The sequence below is a fragment of the Haemaphysalis longicornis genome, unplaced genomic scaffold (genome assembly GCF_048455015.1).
Source record: "Haemaphysalis longicornis isolate Haplotype H1 unplaced genomic scaffold, Haemaphysalis longicornis Haplotype H1 scaffold_3, whole genome shotgun sequence".
NCBI lineage: Eukaryota > Metazoa > Arthropoda > Arachnida > Ixodida > Ixodidae > Haemaphysalis > Haemaphysalis longicornis.
This window is the reverse complement of record NW_027526335.1, coordinates 189230182-189252242: the sequence shown is the minus strand read 5'-3', so window position 1 is coordinate 189252242 and position 22061 is coordinate 189230182. Positions and strand designations below refer to the sequence as shown.

General features: G+C 51.4%; 3 protein-coding genes across 3 annotated transcripts in view; 1 reads left to right on the top strand and 2 right to left on the bottom strand.

Annotated features, from left to right (window-relative positions):
- The window catches only part of LOC144175895 (uncharacterized), a 101857-nt gene that overhangs the window by 44013 nt on the left and 35783 nt on the right, over positions 1-22061 (top strand). The gene's annotated exons all lie outside the window — the stretch shown is intronic.
- On the bottom strand, positions 6765-11802 carry LOC144175894 (uncharacterized). The gene is made up of 2 exons (XM_077704957.1): positions 9829-11802; positions 6765-7221 (listed from the first exon to the last, which is right to left on the bottom strand). Exons 1-2 carry the CDS (start codon positions 10819-10821, stop codon positions 6772-6774), a joined length of 1443 nt encoding a protein of 480 aa, XP_077561083.1. The 5' UTR covers positions 10822-11802; the 3' UTR covers positions 6765-6771.
- LOC144173759 (uncharacterized) lies at positions 11799-21118 on the bottom strand. The gene has a single exon (XM_077702036.1). The coding sequence runs from the start codon at positions 21116-21118 to the stop codon at positions 20558-20560; it is 561 nt and encodes a 186-aa protein (XP_077558162.1). The 3' UTR covers positions 11799-20557.

Genomic DNA, 22061 nt, shown 5'->3' with positions numbered 1-22061 from the left:
CCGCAATCGCAAATGGAGAACGCCTCGTTATGTTACGTTTACGCCATACTATTGAGTAGAATGTGCGAGACGTTTGGATAACCCGCTGGTGAGCCGTTGAACCCGCATTCTTTTAATCTGATCTGATCTGACGTTTACGTTTGTAATCTGACGTTTACAAACATGCATTCGCATGATTTCCACTGCAGCATAAAAAATTGAGGCTCCCTATATGAGGACATATAAGGTGCATTCTAATTTTGCCGCTCCCAAGTAGTACACTACGCAAGACCAGCACTGCTTCCCCTTGTGGTGCTTTGGACGGCTCACAGCAAAGTGCACTAAGCAACAGAATCAGCTAGTGCTTGATGTAGTTGCTACATCTATTCCCTCTGAAATGCAAGCTGCTGGACACCAGATTTCCCTACACTACTAATAACGTTAGAATTGGGTTAGACAAGGGAAATGAACTGGAAAGCTGTGGGTTAAAAGTATGATCAACATGACAATTCCAACAGGGACAAGACCACCTTGTTTTGGGAGCTTTACCCAAAAAGACCAAGGTACTTGGCAACGAAAGGAGCCCCAGCTGAAAACAGAGCAAGGCCTCACGGCTTGTGGAGGGTGCTTCTCGTGGTAGAATATAACTGCCTGTCATTATGCGATTTCGACTGCCCAGGAGTCTTCACCACCACTGTGTTGACATTGAAGGAAGGTGACAGGAAAGTCGTGCATCAAGGCTACTATTCCTGTTGACACTGGACAGACGAAAGCCAAAATTACTACTAAACCAGTTTTCTGCACAAGAAAGAGGTCACTTTCTTGTTTTGCCAAAGCTAATAACATGCCCTTAAATAATCCATGCATGACATATGCTCATCACAGATGGGTTTGGGTGCACCAAATTATTTGTTATACGGAACCTTTTTTCCCTGCACTGAGCAGTGCAAACTCGCAAGAAGCAGTTTTATTTCGTGTAAGGCATTTCCAAGAGCAACGCAATCACTTTGTTCTCCTTTGTTCTCTGTCTACCTTACTCATACTATCAATTCGTAAATTTATACCAGCAAATAGAAAACAAACGGAAGGAAGAACACAATTTAGCGCACGAGATACCCCCAGCTGTCCATTGCTTCGATACTCGCTGAAAGATTTGTAATGGTCAAGCTGGCATAGATCTGTAGACCATTTGGTTTTGTTTTCACTGGCATTTCCAGTACACACGCTGCTGTCTTCATGGCTATCCACTGCCACGTTAGTGTAAACACTCGCTTTAAATGTATGCAGAGAGAGAACGGAGCAGTGTATCTAAAGTATACCATCAATTATAAGCCAGGCAAGGGCGTGAACCCGTTAGGTTGTGACAAGTGGCCTGCGAACATCAGTTCCCACTAGAATGGCAGGATGAGTGCTGCACACAGGCTAGTTGCACCGTGACTGCAGTCAAGAGATGCTGCAAGAGAAAGAAATGAAACGTGAAGAATCAAACAACGTTCTCGCAACAGTAAATAATCTATGACGACTGAAAAGAAGGGCAAACGACAGAGAAGATCACACAAGCAGTGCTCCTGCCCTGCGTTGTTATCGGGGTCGTTCCGCCTGCATTTGCATCAGTTATAGAACGCTGAGTGGTTCACTATTAAATATGAAAACACATAACAAGTAAGCATCCCTTGGCAGGCACTCCTGGCAAGCAAGAGTACTAGATGCAGGAAAGAGGTGCAAGAGGCTAAAGCAGCGTGTTACAACGCCCTCACGAACCACACGCGCACACGAAAACCTTGCCAACAGCGTTCTGTCACACTCTAACTTCACGAATAGATCGCATAGCAAGTTCATTTTCGTTACAACATTAAGATAGGTTAGCACAAGGCACGTTGCCTAAAAAAATCGTATAGGATAACATGCGATGTTAATGACGCCACATTGAAGAAGTGACAAAGAAGCGCCACGGGCGAGACGGGTTTGCATGCGAGCGAGTTTCCGCGCCGTGCAACAAACCGTCAACAGCATGCGATCGCCGACAGCCGCGAACAGAGCAGTATAAACAGCAACAATAATGCAAGACGGTGAGAACGCGCCGTTAAGAATTTCGTAAACGTCGCTGCCGCGAGCAGAAAGCAAGCTTAGTAGAGATATATGAGCTGATTGCAAACCCGCCAAAAAGGAGCGCTCACCTGGTCGGCCGATGGTGGACAGTTACAGCTAACTGCAAAGCTGTTGTGCCAAAAGACGCTGGAGCTGTTGAACGACGACTGACAGGGCGACAACCTGACAGGGCGACAACCATCGCCATTTTATGAATTCTTGCGTCGACCGCATAAGTCGAACGCAACTGCTTGAATCGCTGCGGCACGTACGCCGTGTAGGCAGCACTCGAAAAAATGTAAACATACCGCGCGGGAACGCTGCGAGCAAACGTGACGTCACATCCGCCTAGTGATGCTCCTCACCCGCCGAAATAGTGTTTTCGTTCCTCTCCTGAAGGGCCGGCCGCCGACTTGCAGTTGATGGCTTGCAGCACCGCTCGGACCTCCCATTCCTCGATGTCCCTATCGAGCTCGGGGCTGGCTTCGCCGGCGTAGTCGTGGTGTTGTTCCCGGGGGTGCTCTGGAGGTACTTGGCGTTCAGGCGTCGTACCGTCTCGTCTCGCCCGAGGTCTTTGACGGCGCGGTGTACGATTTGCGCTTGGCGATGCTGCTGGTACCCCTTCGTCGAAGTGTCGTCGAGGAGGCAGCACCGGAGCTTCCACGTTCGCCCCTTGTGTAGTTGTCCGTCCGCCTCGCCGCACACCTCGTGCCAGCTCTGCGCGCAGAGCTTCTTGCTGTAGCTTGCAATCTCCCGACCGAGCTTCGCGACCTTCGTGCGGAGGCTATGGTTGGTCTTGCGCCCTTTTAAATGCATAGCATTTTAGTAACTCACAATAAACGGCGTTGGCGCGCCTTGTCGTAGTCCGCAGCCAAAGAAATAACAGTTTCCGGCGCCCGGTTTCGAACCCATGACGCCGCGGGCGGAACGCAAGGTGCCCGGCGCACTACCGACCGAGCCACGAAACCGACACAGATTTAGATGCACCGAACGCGCCTTATATCCTTCACTCATTTCTCGTTTGTTTCGAAAGCGCCACAAGTGGTCCCGCGCCTCCGAAAGATGGCGACACGGGTCGCGCGATCGAGAGATACGACTTGCCGGCGCACCCCCTCGGAAATGCTGTGCATTTGATCGTGCCCCTCGCGAGGGGGATGTCTTTTTGGGACGTGTTGCTCTTTGCCTTCGAGGACGGTGCCCGTGCTGTGGTGTTTCCTGCCGACCCGTCTGTCCCCATGTCCTCCCGCAGCGGTTCTTGTCTTGCCCTTGTTTCTTCGTGAACAGCTTCGTGGGGTACAGCAGACAGTTGGGAGGCATTCCAGGTACGGCCGTCCTCCAGGTGGAATGACCATCGTCCTACCCGCTTCAGTATTTTGAGTGGAGAACCAAAACTAGGGGTGCCTTTCATTCCAGGTACCGGGCATTTCACCCGCACGTAGGCCCCCACGTTAAATTTGGGCTCCGTGGCTGCTCTTCGCTTGTCTGCATACACCTTATTTTCCACCGTTCTTGGAGCGACCGGCGCACCTCCAGTAAGTGTGCGAGGCGGCTATCGAGTTGGGGCGTTTCCTCGTCGGCTTCGTGTTCGGTGGCTGCGTCGGCGATCACCGCACGAGCGCTTTCGTCCACGCGTCGATGTCCGGTGATGTCGTCTTCCTGCTCCTCATCCGCTCGCGTTCGGAAAAGGGTCCAGTCGGTGATGCGTTGCTTGCACTTGTTCGCTGCCGCGGGTGCCGCCGAGACGGGTAATGCGATCTCCAGGACGTAATGGTCGCTCCCGAGATTCTCCCCGGTGTTGATCCAGCTTACCCGTCCCCTCGCCTTTCGCGACAGTCGTACGAACGTCAGGTCGGGGTTGGTGTCTCTCGTCACCGACGTGCCGATGCGGGTGGGAGCTGACGGGTCGTTGAGTATCGTGAAACCCGCTTCTTCTGCCTCCTCCAACAGCTCCTTCCCCTTGGCCGTCGTATTCGTGTACCCGATTTCCTTGTGCGGTGCGTTGAAGTAGCCGCCGATCACGACCGTGTTGTTTGCCGCCTCGTTCAGCGCTTTGCGGAGGGTCGTCTTGAAGCGCTGGTAACTGTGCGTCGGATTACTGTATACGTTAGCGAGGAAGATGGACTCCTTGCTCTTCTTCCCCACCAGCACTTCGGTAACGCAGTACTCGAGCACGCCCTCGCCGAAGAGGCTCCCGCACTTGACGAAAGGGATCCCCTTCCGCACGAAGGTGCACACCCCCTGTGCCGCTCCTTTGCCTTTCGTGCGTGCGCTCGGGGGGCTGGCGTGCGCTCGGTACCCCGTGAGGTGCGGCTCGAGCTTGGCGTGTGTCTCCTGTATGAAAATTACGTCGGGGGTCTCTCCTTGCTTTGTATCAATTGCGTTAGTGCCGCTTTCCTATAGTAGCCATTAGCGTTCCACTGCCATATTAACAGGTTGGGTCTCGATTTGGTTCGTCGCGTCATGGTGCGTTGCGGGTTGGTCCGGTCTCGCGGTCGCCGCTCTCCTGGCCGAAGTTGCGTTGGAGGAGGTTCTGAATTTGTGTTTGCGTTACTTGCATTTGGGCTAGGATCGTCTGCATGTGCGCTTGCGACTACTATACCTTCTTTACGTCCTGTTTGAGCGTGTGAACGTCGTGCTCCACTGCATCGAAGCGCCTGTTGACGTACTCGTCGAACTTGTCACGGCAGCTCGTGAGGCGTCGCATACTCAGGCTTTCGAGGGTGCGCCGCAGCGCCGCCGTCTTCTGCGTGGCACGTTGTTCGTTCACGCTTTCCGTGTCGTCTGCGTCGTTGTCTTGCTGCGTGTCGCTCGCCTGGGAGGGTGTCGCCACCTCCATACTTCTCGGAGGGCTTGCCTCCCTTTGCGGTGGGGGTGGTGGCGTGCGGGGCCGCTGCCGTTCGGCCGCCATCGTGCGCAGAGTGGTGGTGATTTCGTTAAGCTGTCTTTTTAGCTGAGCGTTCTCCTCTCGTAGGAGCTGTACTAATGAACACAGTAAAGTTTTCCTTCGCTCTCCTCCCCCAAAGGTGGATCCGCTGGTACCGCCGTCAGCCGGTGAGGACCAGACGCGATGTTCGTCGGTGCGGCCGATGAGGACCAGACAAGATGTTCGCCGGCGCGGCCGACGATCTGTTAAGCCGCCGGAGGCGGCCGTCGAGGAGTCGATGGGTTCGGTGGTTGCTGGATTCCGGTAGCCATTAGACGCAGGCTTGGGTACGATATAACTTGGAGTTTATGGGCAGTACTATTTACAAGAGAAATTTACAATATTTACATAAAATGGGGTAACTCGTTACAACTCTCGGCATTGCCGAAGGTACAGGGTACCTACAAACGAGAATGGACCCAAGTGGTGGATCTTAGAAGAACTTCGGCATAGCCGATGGCGCGAAGCGCCTGCAAGAAGTAAAATCCGCCCCCCGTAAATGCGGTTCCTAGCATTTATAGGATTTGGGCAGCGCCCCTGCTGGTGCGAGAGTGCACGTGATGTCAGGCGGATATCCGGGCTGACATCAGGGTGACATCAGCTCTCAAAGCCCCGATTGGTCCACTACAAACAAATAAAACACACACACAAAAAAAGAACTAACCAATCGTAAACATGTCACCCCCGCGGTCACATGACCCGATAATCTCTCTCATGCAACTCCTGGTCAGCTTTCCGCGAACGTTATTGCCACCGCTAAGCCAAGGCAAGGCCTCGGCTACACAAAGTCGCATACCGTGAGGCGCAGTCACCCCACTAAGTTGAACGGGCGGTAACTGCTCCAAAGCGGAAGCCGGACGGCTTAGAACGGTCTAGACTAACGCCTTACAGCAACGTCTTAACGTCTCGCCGCCTCGCCTTTGTCCACGGGCGCTCGCCGGCACAATGAGGAAGTCGGGGCTAATCCCCTCCCGAGGCCAAGGACGGCCGCCACCCGACCCGCGGGAAGAGCTGACCGCATACCAGCGCAACGAAGGTTCTCGGGAAAAGCACCCCCTCCTCTCGCCGCACAAAAGGAAGCAACGCGAGGCATGCGCTCGCGGCTTCCCACTTCGCGTCTCGCCGGTAAACAAAACGAGAATTACGCAGCGGGCTTACACCCCCATGCCAAGATTCTGCAATAACTTGAACTCAGTATTAGCAGAACAAAAAAAAAAATAAAAGTCAGCTGCATGTAGCTATTGTTTTTCACGCAGTTTAGGGCTTAGAACTGAAACTAAAAATGACACAATATAACGTGAGACACGCTACACCCTGAAACAACAATACCGCAATGCTAGACAAAAGGAACAGAAAAAAAAACACATATAAACACCAGAGGTACACTGGTTACCACTGGCTAGACGATTGTTCATACGGCCACTTCTTCAGTGTTCCGTTTTCGTCTACGCGCACACACTCGAACACACACCGGCACCGGTGGCCTCCCCACGCTGTTCCCCGGCCAGTGCGTATGTCAGAGCCGTTACCGCGCCTCATTCCAGCACTCGTTCGGTAGGCGGGACAGGGTATCCGCGTTGGCGTGTGCCTCGCCTTTCCGGTGTTTTACCACAATGTTATACCGCTGCAATGCCAAGGCCCAACGCGTGAGCTTTGCCCCTTGCGGTACTGTCTGGGTGAGGTAACTGAGTGGGTTGTGGTCGGGCACGACTATGACTTGGGCGCCAAATACCCAAGTATCGAACTTCCTCAGACCCCAAATCACCGCGAATGCCTCGCGTTCAATGGTGGACCACCTCGATTGCGTGGGCGTGAAGCGGTGACTGGCAAATGCTATCGGCAGCTCCTTGCCGTCGTCGGTCAGTTGAGCCAAACAGGCTCCCGCGGCGATGGCTGACGCGTCGGTAAACAGCCAAAAGGGGTTTGGTGATATCGGGTGTTGTCAAGGAGGTGGCATCACAGAGAGCACGTTTTATCATTTTGAAGGAATGATCGGCTTCAGTAGACCATGGGATGCGAGAGGGAGTGCCTTTAGCCGTCAACTGAGTCAGAGGCTTCGCGATGGCGGCAAAGTTAGGTACATAGTCCCTGTAATATCCGCACAGGCCCAGCGCGCTCCTGAGCTCTTTCTTAGTCTGGGGTACCTTAAGCCCTTTGATCGCCTCCAGCTTTGCCGGGTCGGGGCCATGCTTCCCGGAACCCACCACGTGACCCAGGTAGCGGATGGAAGACTGCGCGATCTGACACTTCTCAAAGTTCGCCCAGAGGCCCACCGAGGCGAGCGTCGCAAACACGGCGTCTAACTGCCGCAGGTGCTCGGGCAGCGACTCGCTGAAAACGGCAATGTCGTCGAGGTAGGCGCAAGCATAACCCTCATGAGGTGCGAGCAGCTGGTTCATAATTCGCTGAAAGCTGGCGGCTGCATTTCGCAGACCAAAAAGCATCACCCGCCACGCGAACTGTCCCATGTGCGACACGAACGCGGTAGCCAATTGAGAACTCTCCGCCAGTGGTACCTGCCAATACCCGCGTCGTAGGTCGATCAAGGTGATGAAATGTGCCTTGCCTACCTTCAAAACCAACTCCTGAGGGCAACCCATAGGAAAAGCATCGGGCTCGGTGATCGCGTTTAGGTTCCGATAATCGACGCACATTCTTATCGTGCCATCCTTCTTCGAAACGCACACCAACTGGTGGGCGGAAGGTCTTTCGCACCTGTATATAAGGCCTAGCTCTAGCAGTTCGTTCACCTGCTTCGTCACCTCTCCCTTCAATGCCTCCGGCATGCGGTACGGACGGTTCCGCTTCAGTTCCGCGCCCTCGATGAGTTTAATCCTGTGCTCTCCCACCCTAGCGATTCTTAAGTTTCCGGAAAACAGGGGGGCGTAGTGCTGAAACAATTCGCTTATGCTGACCCTATCCTCCGGGCGCAGGTGCAAGGTTTTCTCCTCGGGGAGCACTGGGGCAACCTCAGCCGCAGCGATTTTCCTGGGCACGTATTCGACTTCTCCGAAGTCCTGGTCGTCATGAAATATGACGCCAATGTTCTGCACTCGGCAGGTGTAGGGTCGCAGTCGGTTACCGTGGACCAGCATACGTGCTCCCTCCGGCTTCTCTACATAGTAGGAATGCTGCCTGTATTTCTCCCTGACTGTATACGGACCCAACCACTTAGGGTATAACTTTCCGGGTCGCTTATCATCGAACACTAGCACCTGGTCCCCGGGGTCGAAGGACTTCGGGGTAGTGCGTAGGTTGTAGTGGGTAGCGTATTCGCGCTGGCGCTTAGCGCTAGTCCCTTCTGCAGCTTCAGCCGCTTGTTGAAGTTTTCGCCTCAATTTTAGCAAATATTGCTCGGGACTCTCAGCTAGGGCGATCGGGAGCTCCTGTTCTCCTGTCCACGAGCGTTGGAGAATAGCTAGCGGGCCGACCGGGTCCCTACCATACAACAACCGAAATGGGGACACCCCGGTTGTGTCATGTGGCACCTCGCGGTAAGCCCAGAGCAAAAATGGGACGAACTTATCCCATTCGCCCGCGTGTTCGCCTACCACATGGAAAAGCATATTTTTGAACACCAGGTTCCAACGCTCTACCGCTCCATTGCTCTCAGGGTGGTCGGGTGTAGAGAACCGCGGGGAACACCTGAGCCGCGCCAGAAACTGGGTGGTGAGCTGCGCGGTAAAGTTTGTCCCGCAGTCTGAGCTAACTACTTCCGGGACTCCCGTCCTAGCGAACACCGTCAGCAGCGCGTCGCAGGTAGCCTTCGCGGTCAATGATCTTAGGCAGACCACCTCCGGCCAACGCGTACACAAGTCCACGACGCATAACGCGCATCGGTATCCGCGTCTCGAAGGCGGGTCTATCGGCCCCACCACGTCGATGTTCACTTTTTGGAATGGGTATTTTGGTCGGCTTAGCGGAGCTATCGGCATGCGGTCTGTTAGTCGCCGGTCTGACCTCACCTGACAACCGTGACAGCTGTTGCAACACTCCTGGATGTCCTTCTCCATGCCTGGCCAATAGAAGCTGTACTTTATTCTAGCGCCCGTTTTTCGACAACCTAGGTGACCACCCCAGGGCGATTCGTGAGCCAGTCTGAGTACTTGGCGGCGACGCGCCACTGGCAAAACCAACTGCTTGATCGGCTCCCCCAGCACCTTGTCTCGGTGGTAGAGCAAGCCGTCGATAACCAGCATGCCTCCCTTCCCGTCGGCTGCGTCGCGCCACGCTTTTTCGAGGGTTGCGTCGCTCTTTTGCTCTGCTCTAAGCGCTTGGGTGTCACTCGCGGCAGGCTCTCGTTCGTGAATGCTATCACCCGCGTCGCCGTCAACCTCACCGGTCACCGCTTCGTTCGCGTTTTCCTCGGCCTGTTCCAGGGTTTCTTGGGGAGCGTCTGCCTCGTTCAGCTCAAGCGCGGCTACCAGCTCATCGCGCTTCGTCGGTGGCGCGACCATCCCGGTTGCCTCCTGCTCCTGATCTCGGTTTTCCTGCAGAACGCCCCAATCCTCCGCGGATAGCAAACAGTCTGTACGCGATGTTAGCTTGTCTGTGAGTGCGCAAAGCACTGGAGTCCCTTCCACGACGTTGGAGAAAATCGCCTGGCCCGCCCTTAGTGCAAGCGGGAGGACTACTAGCTTAGCCTCGACTTGTTCCCCAAACGCGGACGCAAGCTTCACGGTGCCGTGAGACTCCGTTAGCGCGTCGGGCACGATGCTCTCCCGCACGACAGTGATTTGTGCTCCGGTATCCACTATTGCGCTTATCTCTTGGTTCCCACAGTGCATGGTTACGCTCGTTAAGCGATCCCCCACACCTGTAGGTCCCTCGGTGGCGACCCGCGCGATTAGCCTTTCTGTGCGCGCTGGCGCGTTTGTCGCGGCTGTCTGTCGCTCCCGGACACGTGGGCAGTTCGGGCGCAGGTGACCCTCCGCGCCGCATTCGAAGCATGCGTTAGGTTTCGCCTTGCTCTGTGGGTTAAACCTTGTCTTGGGCCCCTGCGGAAGTTTCCGTGCCCCCTTCGGGTTGTCACCGCTCGGCTTAGTCGCCGGTTTTTCCCCGTTGGTCACGTTAGCCTCAGTGCTAGCGTCTTTGTTTCCTGCGGCACCCTCAAAGGTCTGCAGCAGCTTCGCGGACTCTGATGCGTCAAACCAGCTGGCCCCCTCACGCAGCCTCACGTATTTCAAAGCCTCCTCGGTCAGCCCCGTCTTCAGCTGATCGGCCACGAGCAGGTCCAACAGCTTTTCGAAGGTTGACACACCTCTCGCTTCCACGTAGAAATTTAGGTAGCTGCGAAGGCGGGTGGTGAAGCTTTTCCACGTCTCCGACTTACGCTTGCGGGCCCCGAGGAACCGCTTTTGGTACTCTAAGGGCGAAAGCCTCAGCTCCTCAAGTACCACCTCCTTGACCGATTCGTAGTCGCGGTGCTGAGCGGGAGTTAGTCTCGTTGAAAGGTACTTGACCCTCTCGGCGATAATGGGAAACACTATCTGCCCCCAGAACTCCTTAGGGACTTCGTATGCCAAGAGTGTGCTTTCCACCGATTCAAACCATATCGGTACTTCCGCGTCCGTAGGGAATTTTGGGAATGCGCCTGCCAGCATTTTCGCATGGTACCGCAAACCATCGTTCCTACCGCGCGGAGACGCACTGCCAGCTGGGCTTGGCTCACGCGATCGAGAAGCCCTATTCGCCAGAGCGAGTTCCAGTTTTAGCGTTTTTCGGCGCTCCCTTGTCATTTTCAAGTTGTACTCCATCTGGCGCTCTGAGAGCACCTCACTTTGTACGTCGCTACCGCCACTCACACTCTCGTTATCCTCGTCGCCAGACATGTGAGCCCTTTAACCCGCTATCTCTGGCCCACACACAGCTCTGACACAACAGTGGCAGCGGGGAAAGAAATGAGGAGACTCACCCACTTTAGCTGCGTCAAGTGTGGCTAGCGGCCTGTAGTCGCTCGAGGTTTCCGGAGTTACGCCAGGCTTCCTGGTGATGCTGTCGATCGGTGACTCCACCCAGGGTGGTTGTGGCTCTGTCGACGTTCGGCTGCTCCGCAGCCAGGGGCGACGATCCGAGATCTCGCCGCGGTGAAGTTCTGCCAAGTTGTTTCGCCCGAGGCGAATCGCCAGAGGCGATGCAGGTGTCGTACCGTTGCTTCCGGATACCAGCCTGTCCGACTGCGCCAGTAAAGTTTTCCTTCGCTCTCCTCCCCCAAAGGTGGATCCGCTGGTACCGCCGTCAGCCGGTGAGGACCAGACGCGACGTTCGTCAGTGCGGCCGATGAGGACCAGACGAGATGTTCGCCGGTGCGGCCGAAGATCTGTTAAGCCGCCGGAGGCGGCCGTCGAGGAGTCGATGGGTTCGGTGGTTGCTGGATTCCGGTAGCCATTAGACGCAGGCTTGGGTACGATATAACTTGGAGTTTATGGGCAGTACTATTTACAAGAGAAATTTACAATATTTACATAAAATGGGGTAACTCGTTACAACTCTCGGCATTGCCGAAGGTACAGGGTACCTACAAACGAGAATGGACCCAAGTGGTGGATCTTAGAAGAACTTCGGCATAGCCGATGGCGCGAAGCGCCTGCAAGAAGTAAAATCCGCCCCCCGTAAATGCGGTTCCTAGCATTTATAGGATTTGGGCAGCGCCCCTGCTGGTGCGAGAGTGCACGTGATGTCAGGCGGATATCCGGGCTGACATCAGGGTGACATCAGCTCTCAAAGCCCCGATTGGTCCACTACAAACAAATAAAACACACACACAAAAAAAGAACTAACCAATCGTAAACATGTCACCCCCGCGGTCACATGACCCGATAATCTCTCTCATGCAACTCCTGGTCAGCTTTCCGCGAACGTTATTGCCACCGCTAAGCCAAGGCAAGGCCTCGGCTACACAAAGTCGCATACCGTGAGGCGCAGTCACCCCACTAAGTTGAACGGGCGGTAACTGCTCCAAAGCGGAAGCCGGACGGCTTAGAACGGTCTAGACTAACGCCTTACAGCAACGTCTTAACGTCTCGCCGCCTCGCCTTTGTCCACGGGCGCTCGCCGGCACAATGAGGAAGTCGGGGCTAATCCCCTCCCGAGGCCAAGGACGGCCGCCACCCGACCCGCGGGAAGAGCTGACCGCATACCAGCGCAACGAAGGTTCTCGGGAAAAGCACCCCCTCCTCTCGCCGCACAAAAGGAAGCAACGCGAGGCATGCGCTCGCGGCTTCCCACTTCGCGTCTCGCCGGTAAACAAAACGAGAATTACGCAGCGGGCTTACAAACACATTGAGGAGAGTAATGCACCCTCACCATCAAAGTAGGCATCGCGCACAGCCCGTCCCAGCACGGCAGCTAATGCACTCACCGGTGAGGGTCTGGCACGCTGACGCTGTGGCTTTATGTACTGGTAGTCGCAGGAATTTTGCTTGTTTACAAATTCGGAGAGAAGTGAGGCATCGCTACGAGTACAATGCAGTTTCGGCGTTAAGGATAGGTGTGATCCTGTAGGGCCTCGATGGTCTTTCACCATGCAAAAGCTCTCTGCTTTTTGTGCAGTGGATTTCCCCTTTTTGCTGTATGGGCACTTAAAGGGAAGGTGAAGCGGTTTTAGAATTAAAAGAAAAGTTGACTAGCAGCAAGTACACATTGAATAGTTCATGTGTACGAAATATTTTCGCAATACATGCAATAGAAGCGGCGCAATAAGCAAACAAAAGTGGCCCGATGCCCCGCCCCCATCTTGCCGCGCGATGCCGGAAAACCGAAGAGCACGGGCGAAAACCGGCTGAAAAACGTCATACCTGGACTTCCGGCCGGATCGGCCGCCTCGGCCATGCTCTTTTCGCCGTGTTTCCTTGTGAATGATAGTTGTTGTGGTTGATAGCACTCATTTGTACAATTTTCGTGTTCAAAAAGTATCCACGAACGCCAAACGAGGCATACGTTATCATGCCGTATTCCTAAGCAGAATAATGCCACGCCGGGATGCTTGATAACATACGGAAGCGACAGCCGAGGTGGCTGTGCTTGATGACAGAGAATATACTACACTACGTTAAATACTTTGTAAACCACTCCAATGCGTTTTTTTTTTTTGATGCGACGGACGTGAATGTTCACATTAGATCCTAGATTTAGGAAGGATGGGGAATACTGGTGTACTTTGGCCGGGGTTGTTTCGTTCCATTCCAGAAACCAAGTCACATTTGTTCAGGAAATACTTGTTTCGTTAAACGCGCGCGCGCGAGAGAGAGAGAGAATAGTCTTTAATGATACTGGTGAGGTTAGCCTGGCCAAGGCGCCTAGCTTGCTACACCAGATGTATAAAAAAAAGAAGAAATCGATGAACAGATGATGACAATGACTGTGATGAAGATGACGCGCTCATTAAGAGAGTCCTGTTTAAAGAGTCTGATCAAGTCCTGTGCTTCGCAGGAAAGACAGCAGAGCTTTTGTCGCTCGAGATGCTCGTTTTGAGTTCGTCCAAGGGCCTAGCACGTCACTGAGAGTTAGGCCTCTAGACAGCGGAAGACCCAAGGACACTAAAAGGGACGTTCTGGCGCGTCGGTTTTCTTTCCCTATGGGCTCAGGACATTGCTAAAAAAAACAATATTTTGGCGAAACTAAAACAAGGGGCAATCCTGATAGAAGTTCTCTCCCGGCTAAGAGGTAAACAGTATTCCTACAAAGTAAAAGAACCAAGACAACCAGATTACTTGTTTTGCAAGTATACATGTCACGATAAGGTGATGTTTGTCTGGAATTAAAAAAAAACACCACTCCGAACCACCACCGTGCCATAATTTGTGTTGACTGCGGGGGCGTAATTTTTTGCCCAAGATTCCGTGCGGCTGCATATTATAACCTGGCAAGCACTTGTCGTCACTGAACCTCAAGTGTGCTCCAGTGAGAGTCGGCGATATATATAATGATGATACTAAAAAAATTAGGAGCGAAGAGTAAATATACGGCCTCTGTCCGACTAGCGCGGTAAATGCTTACATCTAGAAATGCTGAAACAGGCCAACGATTCATTATCACAAACGTTTGGTGATTGTTACCTAAAGTAACGTAACTACAACGTAACTGCCTTGTCCGACTGGTCTGTTAATTGTAACGAGGTGGCCGTAATATTGTAGCAGAATGCGCAACGCACAAGCGAAAATCAAGGCCTACTACAGCCAATAATGCTGAGCAGGCACTAGTATGCTGCAGTGTTTTCAGAATAAATGCATGTGAAACAGTGAGACGCCACTCATCGAAGTGCAGCTAGCAATCCCGGAGGCGCCGTAGCGCCGCTGCCGAAATGGCGCGCGCGTGTGGGTCTGTGTACGGGGATGAGTAACGGGGCTGGGGTGGGCGACAACGAACAAAGGAAACGCGGAAGGAGAGTCTGCTTGTTGGTTTATGCGTGTACCGGCAAGATGTGTCTCGCATATACGTTTACAGCGCATGAACGCTATTTTTTCGCGCAGTGCACGTACGTGCTTTTCGCTGGTAGATTGTTTATAAAACGCCCATTAATCTTCGGCATAAATGGTTTTGTGTATAATAAGAAACAGTTAAGGCAGTACCTAATATTAACATAAGGTATAAAATACCCCTATGCTGGTTGCCTAATTCAAAAATATTTTGATGGAACCCACTAGTCGACGTCACAGTCACTGCTTTGGGGTTCTCTGTCGTGTAAAGCAAATTTAAGCTCCAAGATAATTGAACCAACAGCACGGGAAATTATAAAACAAACTTCCAGTCATGTGCGAAAATTAAACTGCAAGCTAAATTGCCGCAAAGGCAACCGTGCGATCGTTCGCAATGCTTCCGAAAACCCGCGCGGCCGAAGGATGTCCTCCTTTGACGTCATGACGGGCGCAACCAATCAGGGGCGTCAAAAGACGAAAAGCGCGCGTCTTTCAAACGGGGCCGCGCTTTTGCCAAGATAAATGCCACTTGGACTCATGTACGATAAATTTCGATGTGATATTCGGAATCAGCGCGCAAGAAACTATATAACTGTTAATCTAACTCAAATTTTTTGGAAAGCGCTTCAGCTTCCCTTTAACTTCGAGGAGGCCATGCATAGCTGTTTCTGACAGATCAGATATCAACCTGTTTGGCGATGCGCCCAGCCACGGACATGACAGGTCAACCAGTAATACACATCTGAAGGCTTCGACATCAGGTCCTCTGGTTTTCATCACGGACACATATTGGTGAACTGCAGCTTGCTCATTTCTAATGCAACACCTGTAAGGAAAAGATGCATCAGGGGTGTAAAACAATTTTTAAAACGGGGGGGGGGGGTCACGTGCCAAAGCTTTGAGCTACGAGGCACCCCTCATAGAGGTCTTGGGATTAATTTCGGCTGCCTGGTAATCTTCAATGTTGCCGAAATATCGGCAGGCGGGCATTTTCGTTAGTTGTGTCTAAAAAAAAAATGGTTGCTGTGGCCAGGGGACTGCATCTTTGCGCTCAGCGGCACAAAGCTTTGACCACGGAATGAATAAATCTTGTCGCTCGGTTTTGAAGCGCAGCGCCCTCTGTGTCATGCGTGACAAGATTCCTTTTTCTGGTGTGCCTTTTCCTCCTGTGCAACTTGACGCTCCTCGCACCCACAGCGATTTGTGCGATTAACTGGGCATCAGCCCAGTCAGTCGCACCTTGCTCTCCCTGGATATGTTTCCTTCTTTCCCGACCAGCTTGACTGGTGTCTGCCGGATCTTTTGTGCCTCCTTCAGGGCCAGAAGCTTCACATCCAACTCGTTTGTCTCCTTCCAATGTCTCTTCTTTAACAAGGTGGCAAGTTGGGCGAGTTGGTGCTGATTCATATCGACAACAGGCGCGGAAAGACGTAGACTAAGAAAGAAATACACAGGACGACGCCTCTTCTTTGCCCTGCTTCTCAGATGAGCTGTAACTAGCAAAGACTGGAAGGTGGTTCTATCGCCCCTATCGTGTCGGTGTTCACTTTTTGGAACGGATATTTTGGTTGGCTTAGCAGAGCTATTGGCATGAGGTTTGTTTTCAGTCCGACCTCACCTGACAGTTGGGACAGCTGTTGCAGTACTCCTGGACTTCCTTCTCCATGCCTCGCCAGAAAAAAAAACTACTCGATTCTAGTGTTGGTTGATCGACAACCAAGGAGACTGTCCCAGTATGATTCGTGAGTCAGACTGAGTACTTCGCGCCGGTGCGCCACGAGCAAAACTAACTGCTTAATCAGCTTCCCGAGCACCTTGTCTCGATGGCAGAGCAAACTGCCAATAACCAGCATCCTTTCTTACCTTGAGCTGCGTCATGCCACACTTTTTTGAGGGTTGCGTCATCCTTTTGCTCTGCGCTAAGCGCTTTGGCGTTACTCGCAGCGAATCAAGCTGAATGCTGCCGCCAGTTCACCGGCGGAGTACGATCATGTAGCCGCACCTTTGTCCGGATGATCTTTGCCACTCGAGCTATCAGCCTGGGTTCCTCTGACCGCAGCTACGATGTCCTCGTCAGCAAGGCTTGCAGCAGTCTGAACATTGCTGTTGGCATTCACAAGGTCGTCGGCAGACACTCTGGCTCGAAGTTGTCCATGCAATCATCGTCGTTGTTGCTGTCTTCTTAAGCTTCGGAAAGTTTGGCCAACGTGAAGCCTGCCTTTCGGAAGCAGTTGGCCAGTCTCCTTCTTCACGTCATTCCATTTCCCATCATCATGTGTATGGCCCCCAGCAGGTAGGTCAACTTTAAGCTCGGCTTCCATGCAGGTTCATAGAAAACCTATTGAGGAGTCGCCTCTTGTACCCAACCTTGAATGACTTAATAATGCCCTGGTCGAGCGGCTGTGGCTAGCCTGTTGTGTTTGGAGGCATGAACTTGAGCTCAATGTTTTTGAACTTGCAGGGAGTATGGTGCGCCGAGCAGTTATCGATGAGAAGGCAAGCGTGACGCCCTGTCTTGCCCAGTTTGGTGTCCCATGCTTGCAGCCATTCCGTAAGCAACTGACGTGTCGTCCATGCCACGATATTAGAGGAATAGCGGACGGGGAGCTGCTTACAGATTTTGAAACAGTGGGGTGACCTTGCTTTGCCGATCACGAAGGGCTGGAGCTTTTGAGAGCCATCCATATTAGTGGCGAGCAGGTAATTCATGTGCACTTTGCCCATCTTGCATCCGTGACATGTGCTGCCCCGGACGTTGAGTTTCTTGCTAGGCAGCATTGCCAAAACAGCCCCGTCTTGTCAGCATTGAAAATTTCCGCAGGAGAAAACTTTGCGGAGATTTCCGGCCATTCTTTTGAAATCCACTGCTGGATATCTTGGCTGCTGACGGCTTTGCTTTCGCCAGAAATGGTTTTGTCAACAATGTTATGGAGGTTTCTAAGCCTTTGCAGCCATCCAGTGTCCAGCAGTCCGCTGCGCCTTCGCACACCACGCACAACACGTATGCAAAACAAAAACACTGTGCAAGCAACACAAGAACTTCGATGTTAACGATTCGAATACTCTCTGAACGGACTCCAACAAAGCAAGCGCTCGCGATGGTCACCTCCGAGGGAAACAGCGATGTACGAAAGGTGCAGGCTGACTTGCAAAACAGCAGCAGCAACAACAGCAAAGTGCAGAGGGAGGAGGCCGCCAGCGCCTTTATTCCTGCTTTTCCCTTTTCTGAGGCGACAGTGGTGGAAGACAGGCCCAGAGAGAGAGAGAGCAAACAAAATAATTTTTGTTGCAAATGTCCAGACTGCAGCCACATTCTGCCTGAGAGGAAGGTGGGTGACCATCAGGTGATAAATATACGAAAGCCTTACACTAAAATCAAAGGCTGAGCACATTAAATTGTGGCATTAAAACAGAAGGTCCCTCTGTGGCATTCTTCACTTGGAATGGCACTTGATCACAAACTTTGAGAAGCTTGAAGATCTTCCATGCATTACTCTTGCTCTGGCCAGCAAAAACAATGCAAAAATGTAGGTGGCTAGGTAGAACGTTCACATCCTGCAATTGTGGAGATGTTCTTATTGAGGAAATGCACTTCTACACTTTGTACGTACCACTGCTTATTTCACCCTTATCAGGCAGCTGAATGCTGGCAGGTTCTCTTATCTGTATAAGCACAATAAAATGCGCAGAGCAAACAGTTTTCAGGCTTACCTCAGTATTACCATTTTGAGAATTCAAACGTTGACTGTAGGTAATCTGAGCACAACTAGCCAGTTGGGCACGTGTTTTCATATCCCGTACTTCAAAATGTTAATTTTCACCGGTTTCACTGCTAACATCACCTTTTGGCTGGTCATGCGAACGTGCAGGTTATTGATGTTTGCAGTCGGCTAAATTGAGACCTGTGGACTTAATGTCAGACATCAACATCAGAAACAGGCAGGAAAGAAGGTGTCACTTCTAAGCGCACCTTTCTCATGAGCACTCATTGTGTCAGTGCGAGTACATCTTCGTTTCCGACTTCATAAAGAGTATTCCCACCTGAATGTGTTGAATACAGTACAATATAGGCATGCAACTACCCGGAAAGGAAATTGTGGGCCCTGTTGAATCGAAAGTACCCTGAGCTTCTGGGTAAACAGGCTTTGAGCATTCGTTGTGCGAGTTCAAGTACATCTTTGTTTTCGACTTCATAGATGGTGTTCCCACCTGAATGACTTGAATGCAGCACAACATAGGCACGCAACCAACCATTTGGGAAACCGAAATCAAACCCTGTTGAATTTAAACTAGCTGTAGCTCTTGAAAAAGACTGGTTAATCCGCCACCGTGCGAGTTCTAGTACGTCTTCATTTCAGACTTCATGAAAGGATTTCATGCCTGAACCGGGTAAGTTGGGGAATCGCATCGAAATGGCACCTCTCCTCAGCCTCATGTATCCCGTTCAATCTCAACTTCGCCGTTCATAACATACTTTATGGTTTGCATAGCATATATTGCCGCGTATTTGTCGACTTCGAAAATAAGTTGACCCCATAGTTTTCATGTCCACCATAAAAAAAAATTACAACTGATATTGAAAGACCCCAAAAAACTGACTGATTCCCGCTGTGGATGCTGCAGGTGTAGGCCTGGCCGTCACTGCCGTTTCCGAGCCAATGAAGCAAAACAAGGATGTCAAAAAGCGATTGGTGATAACCAAAAGGCGACTTCAGTTTCGGGGCGGTAGCTCGAAGCCTAACCTTGTTTGTCGGTGTGGGCGGCGGCGGCGTTGTCCTCTCTCTCGTCGTCGAAGGTGGCTGGCTCGAGTGGGGCCGAAATCGAGCACTTCACGAAGGCGTCACGCACCATGTCATCACGTAGGCCGTACCAGGCGTCGTTAACCCACTGGGCTACTGTGGTCGGGGACGAGCGCTTCACACGGCCAGTGGGTTTTGTGGGTTTGACCTCCTGCTTCATCCACTCGTTGTGCAGTGCTCCGACGCGGTCCTTGAAGGGCTTGTTGTGTAAGACGTCGGTCGGCTGCGGCGTCGACGTCATCCCGCCCGGGATTTCGACAAGGTCGCATTTGGCGTTGGCAACAACATAACCATACATAACCATGGTTTTGGCGCTCTTTGCCCCAGTTGGCCTTGCACCACTTGCGCCATTAACATCCAACCATCATCATCATCACCATCAGAGAAGCGGAGCTGCATTTGAAATTCAACCTGGTAGCGTGCACCACTAAAGTAGCCTTTAACGAAAATTTGGTGTACATACGGGCAGGTACAGATTTCTATGACTGGATTTACCGGCAGCCTCGCTATTCATGCCACGCTGTATGCGTACATATGTGCTACTGTAATAAAAAATGTTTATCAAAAGTAACGTGGGAAGTAATCGATTTCTCTTGAGCAATTTCTTCATTACTTTTTTGAGGCCTTAATTTTAATCAGTAACTTCTTGCAGTGAAGTAACTGGCTACCTACCTGCCGCGGTGGCTCAGTGGCTCAGGTGTTGTTCTGCTGAAACCAAGGATGCGGGTTTGATACCGGCCACTGTGGCCGCTCTTCAGATGGAGGCGAAAAACGAAAACGCCGGTGTCGAGATGTTGGCGTACGTTAAAGATTTCCAGGTGGTCATTGGTTGCTTGTATTCAGAAACGTGTAGAAGTCTGCTGCCGGAAGACGGGGCTCGAAGTAGGAGTAGACCATTTACTTGATGGAGGGATGAAATCAGAAAATTCGGAGGCACAGATTGGACTAAGGAATCGCAAGACAGGAACGGTTGGAAGAACATGGGAGAGGAGTTCGTCCTGCAGTGGACATAAACGGGATGATGATGGCCATTCTACTCAGGCTACAATCCTACAACTAATGGGCTCTCACCCAGGCTCTCGGCTTGCAAATAATGGACTCAAGTTGCAAAGGCCAGCGCAAACGAAGATCATAGCAGAGATAGACTTCTTTGACTTGATTGGCAAGGCCTGCTTAAATATCCTATATGTCTTGATGCGGTTTATCGCTTTTTCCACATGGATCCTAACGGAAGGAATTCTTCTTGTCTGCGTAACTTCTTTCGCGGTGAATTGAGACTTCCCCGTAAGAGAACGAGCAGTTAGCAAAACAAAAGCTTAGCCCACCACACCAAAGCACAACATGCTCGCACTTCACTTACCTCTTGTGAATGCAGGTATGTTCAGCTTAGCGCCTTGAACGTTCAGGTTTTGGCCCAGCGTGAAGCCCCGATCAGCCATAACCTCATCCCCTGGGCGAAGGTAGTCTTCGACCCCACAGTCGCTGGTGATAAACTTGTCCAATGCACGCCCACCATACGCCGGTGAGACATACATTATGTACTCGTTCGGTGCAATAGCCATCAAAAACTTGACAGTATTCCGGGCTTTATAACAGCTGTAGGTCTGTGCTCTCGGCCGAAGCTTCTTGGGTTGTTGCAGTACAATTTCTGAACAGTCTATAATGCAAGTCGTGCCTTCAAATCCATTGTTGACAAATGAGTCAGGTGTGCTATTTCTAATGACTGCTCTTGGCAGCCAGATTACTTTCTTCTTCATAATGCTCGTGAGCACTGATGACATGTGCTTGAAAATGTTATGTGCACACGTTACAGACACCTGAAACATCCTGGCCAAATGTCCGTACAAGAGACCAAGACGCAATCTCAGTGGCGTAGCCAGAAATTTAGTTCGGGGGGGGGGGGGGTTGTGCATATATAACAAACAATGTGGCCTCCGCACTAATGCAATATATATATATATATATATATATATATATATATATATATATATATATATATATATATATATATATATATATATATATATATATATATATATATATTGTAAGACCAGTGGTAGCCTCGTTTTTGGAAGTTCAGAGCGCTGAATGCAATGTCCCAGTGGAAGGCAATCATCACTAGCGCCCGGTTGCGGCCACGGCTTCTTCATCTCTGTATATACTCATCATCACCGATTCTTCTACCTTCTCGAACTATCATCATCGGTAACCTGGCTCGGTCGCCATCTTGCCACCTTGCAGCTCGGTCTGCGAATAAAGCGGTTTGCGCTTACTGGTCTGCCTTCGCCTACCATCGGCCTTACAAGGCCGATATCAGCCTTATATATATATATATATATATATATATATATATATATATATATATATATATATATATATATATATATATATATATATATATATATATATATATATATATATATATATATATATATATAAAGTTGTGTGTACATATGCGTGTGTGTGTATAAGCACCTGTCAGTTTGCGGGGATTAATTGGTCGCATTTAGTAATTGGAGATCCATGTCTGGAGAGGCCCTTGCCCTGCAGCGGGCGTAGACAGGCTGATCCTAAAAATCGCAAGGAATCACAACAGTGCACACAGCCATACATACACGAGCAGTCGTCCTGTCATAGGACGTTTTTGCACTTTCTTGAAAGAAAAAAGAGTGTGTTCACGGGGAGGCGCACGCAATCTCCGCCCCAAAGCATTGCAATATACATCCCTGTCGTCCGAGCGCGTAGATGCACTCTACCTAATGGCCTCGTCGCTCGCGTGCCGCCCAACGTGTGCCACTTGAAACAGATCAAGCAAGGAAAGCAACAAAAGATGACGACAAACCCAACTGACCACAA

Bases quoted from the DNA above. Each gene is read 5' to 3' on its own strand.
- LOC144175894 (XM_077704957.1), bottom strand. From the start codon at position 10,821: ATGTCTGGCGACGAGGATAACGAGAGTGTGAGTGGCGGTAGCGACGTA. The intron at 7,222-9,828 runs GTCGCCACCGAG...CAGATCGCGCAG, and splicing joins CAGAAAGGCTAATCGCGCGG to TCTTCCATCCGCTACCTGGG.
- LOC144173759 (XM_077702036.1), bottom strand. From the start codon at position 21,118: ATGCACAACCCCCCCCCCCCCCGAACTAAATTTCTGGCTACGCCACTG.